The sequence below is a fragment of the Nansenia antarctica genome (assembly GCF_963989245.1).
Source record: "Nansenia antarctica genome assembly, chromosome: 19".
NCBI lineage: Eukaryota > Metazoa > Chordata > Actinopteri > Argentiniformes > Microstomatidae > Nansenia > Nansenia antarctica.
In genome coordinates, this window is record NC_137692.1 from 24,385,534 (window position 1) to 24,388,033 (window position 2,500).

Below are 2,500 nucleotides of genomic sequence, written 5' to 3' on the forward strand. Positions count from 1 at the left end.
GACAGAGAGAGAGACAGAGAGACAGAGAGACAGAGAGAGAGAGAGAGAGACAGAGAGACAGAGAGAGAGAGAGAGAGACAGAGAGACAGAGAGAGAGACAGAGAGACAGAGAGAGAGAGAGAGAGAGAGAGAGACAGAGAGACAGAGAGAGAGAGAGAGAGACAGAGAGACAGAGAGAGAGAGAGACAGAGAGAGAGACAGAGAGACAGAGACAGAGAGAGAGAGGCAGGAGGACAAACAGACGCGAGACGGCTGCTTTTCCTGTGAATGTGTCAGATCTCAAGGGAGATCTAATACCCTTTTGGGGTGTGTGTGAGTGTGAGTGTGTGTGTGTGTGTGTGTGTGTGTGTGTGTTTTGTCTTAGTGGGGAAATCAGCAGAATGTGTTTGTAAAGCCAGTCTCCCCTGTGTACGGTGTGTGTGTGTGTGTGTGTGTGTGTACGGTGTGTGTGTGCGGTGTGTGTGTGTGTGTGTGTGTGTGTACGGTGTGTGTGTACGGTGTGTGTGCGGTGTGTGTGTGTGTGTGTGTGTGTGTGTGTACTGTGTGTGTTAAAGGGATGAATCACAACACTGAGTCAACTGACTCACAGGAAAACCCAGTACACATGGTTTACCTTTCTCTAAATGCTCATTCAAGTGTTTAAGTGTGTGCGTGTGTGTGTGTGTGTGTGTGTGTGTGTGTGTGTGTCTGTATGTTTTCAGTATACTTGTATTTGGAAGTCTGGGCCATGTATATAAATGCACCATGAGGGGTCTGAGAATTGCTGCAATGACTAAAAGAAAGGCCAAACAGGCCAAATGTTGCTCTGTCTCTGCTATTATTGGCAGCTTGGCCGTGTGGAGAAGGAGGTGTTACGTGACCCTTGAGTGTTCAGTGCTGCGTAGCCCCGAAATATTTGATTCCCTGTTTGTGTAATATGATTTGTGGAACCAAATAAAGTATTCAAATGTGTGAGTGTGTGTGTGTGTGTGTGTGTGTGTGTGTGTGTCTCCCTGTTCTCACAGCTGTGTGTTTCTCCTGCAGGATCTCCATGTGTCTGAGGAGGTGATCGACAACTCAGTGGACATGGACAGTCTGAACAGCAACCTGGCCGACTGCGGACGGCAGACCCATCAGCTGCTACAGGTGTGTGTGTGTGTGTGTGTGTGTGTGTGTGTGTTGTCCTAGACCTAGTGTAATGTTCACCTCTAACCGCTGGGACTCAGGTGGCTGACAATGCACTGCATGTGTGTGTGTGTGTGTGTGTGTGAGAGAGAGAGAGAGAGAGAGAGAGAGAGAGAGAAAAAAAATTCAAACGATATAGAGGGAATAGGAATGGAGAGAGTGTACAGTAGAGAGAGAGAGACAGAGAGAGAGAGAGACAGAGAGAGAGAGAGACAGAGAGAGAGACAGACAGAGAGAGACAGAGAGAGACAGAGAGACAGAGAGACAGAGAGAGAGAGAGAGAGAGAGACAGAGAGAGAGACAGAGACAGAGAGAGAGAGAGAGAGAGAGAGAGAGAGAGAGAGAGAGAGACAGAGAGAGACAGAGAGAGAGACAGAGAGAGACAGAGAGAGAGAGATGAATAGTTCTATGAGAGCCACAGGGGAGCAGCAGCACACAGCAGATGCATCTGCATTTCCACAGACAGTCTGGAGACGCCGTAGACTTCACTACATTTACATTTACATTTACATTTTTGGCATTTAGCAGACGCCTTATTCCAAAGCGACTTAAAATCAATAAATTTGACTAAGCAAGTGAATCATCAATCCACCAGTCGTAGCAGGAAGAGTAATCCAGCTCAGGCCCGGGGCCATTGATAGAAGGAAAAACCTTCTTCTATCACCTTCTTCTAAACCTTTTTATTTATTTTTTGGGGAGAAACAGAGAAACAGTACAAGGGGGGCAATAGAAGTTCTTAGGGACACAGTAGAGGGGAAAGCGGGTGTCTTCAGGAGACGCAGTGCTGAGGGGCAGACTTAACTGTGTGTAGTCGGACGTATCATTGTACATTACAATCAATATGCGTCTGGGTGCAACATATTGATTGTAATGTACAGTAACACTTTCAACCCTCTTAAAGCGACACTTCACTTTTCAACATGACACATTTTCAGTATCTCCAGCAACCATAGCAGTGTCTATGTGCATTATGAGAAAATGGGAATTTTCTAAGTTCTATAGTAAACAAAATAATAAATAAGGAATGAAGAGAAAAGGTCCTGTGGAATTCCCCTGTGATGTCATAATGGGGGTAAACAAATTGTTTCATTCATTGATTCATCTTTGAGCCCGTCCATCGATTTCTACTTCCACCAGCCTCCCCTGTGTCCTACCCACTACTAGCCTTGACCTTCAAGTCTTTATCTATCTATCCCCACTCCTCTCATCATGGTCTGTCACCATCCTCTCATCATGGTCTGTCACCACTCAGAACCCATGCTGTAGAGATGGGGTGGTTGTAGAAAGAGAGACAGAGAGAGAGAATGAGTGAGAGAGAGAGAGAGGGAGGGAGAGA

The 2,500-nt window shown here is 46.2% G+C and overlaps 1 protein-coding gene across 1 annotated transcript in view; it reads left to right on the top strand.

Annotated features, from left to right (window-relative positions):
- Positions 1 to 1,065: 1,065 nt before the first annotated feature.
- Positions 1,066 to 2,500, top strand: part of phldb1b (pleckstrin homology-like domain, family B, member 1b) — a gene marked incomplete at its 5' end in the record, with an annotated part of 82,344 nt that continues 80,909 nt past the window's right edge. Inside the window, one exon of the mRNA XM_080549196.1 lies at positions 1,066 to 1,125. Coding sequence (XP_080405322.1) covers positions 1,066 to 1,125 — 60 coding nt within the window. The remainder of the gene's footprint in view (positions 1,126 to 2,500) is intronic.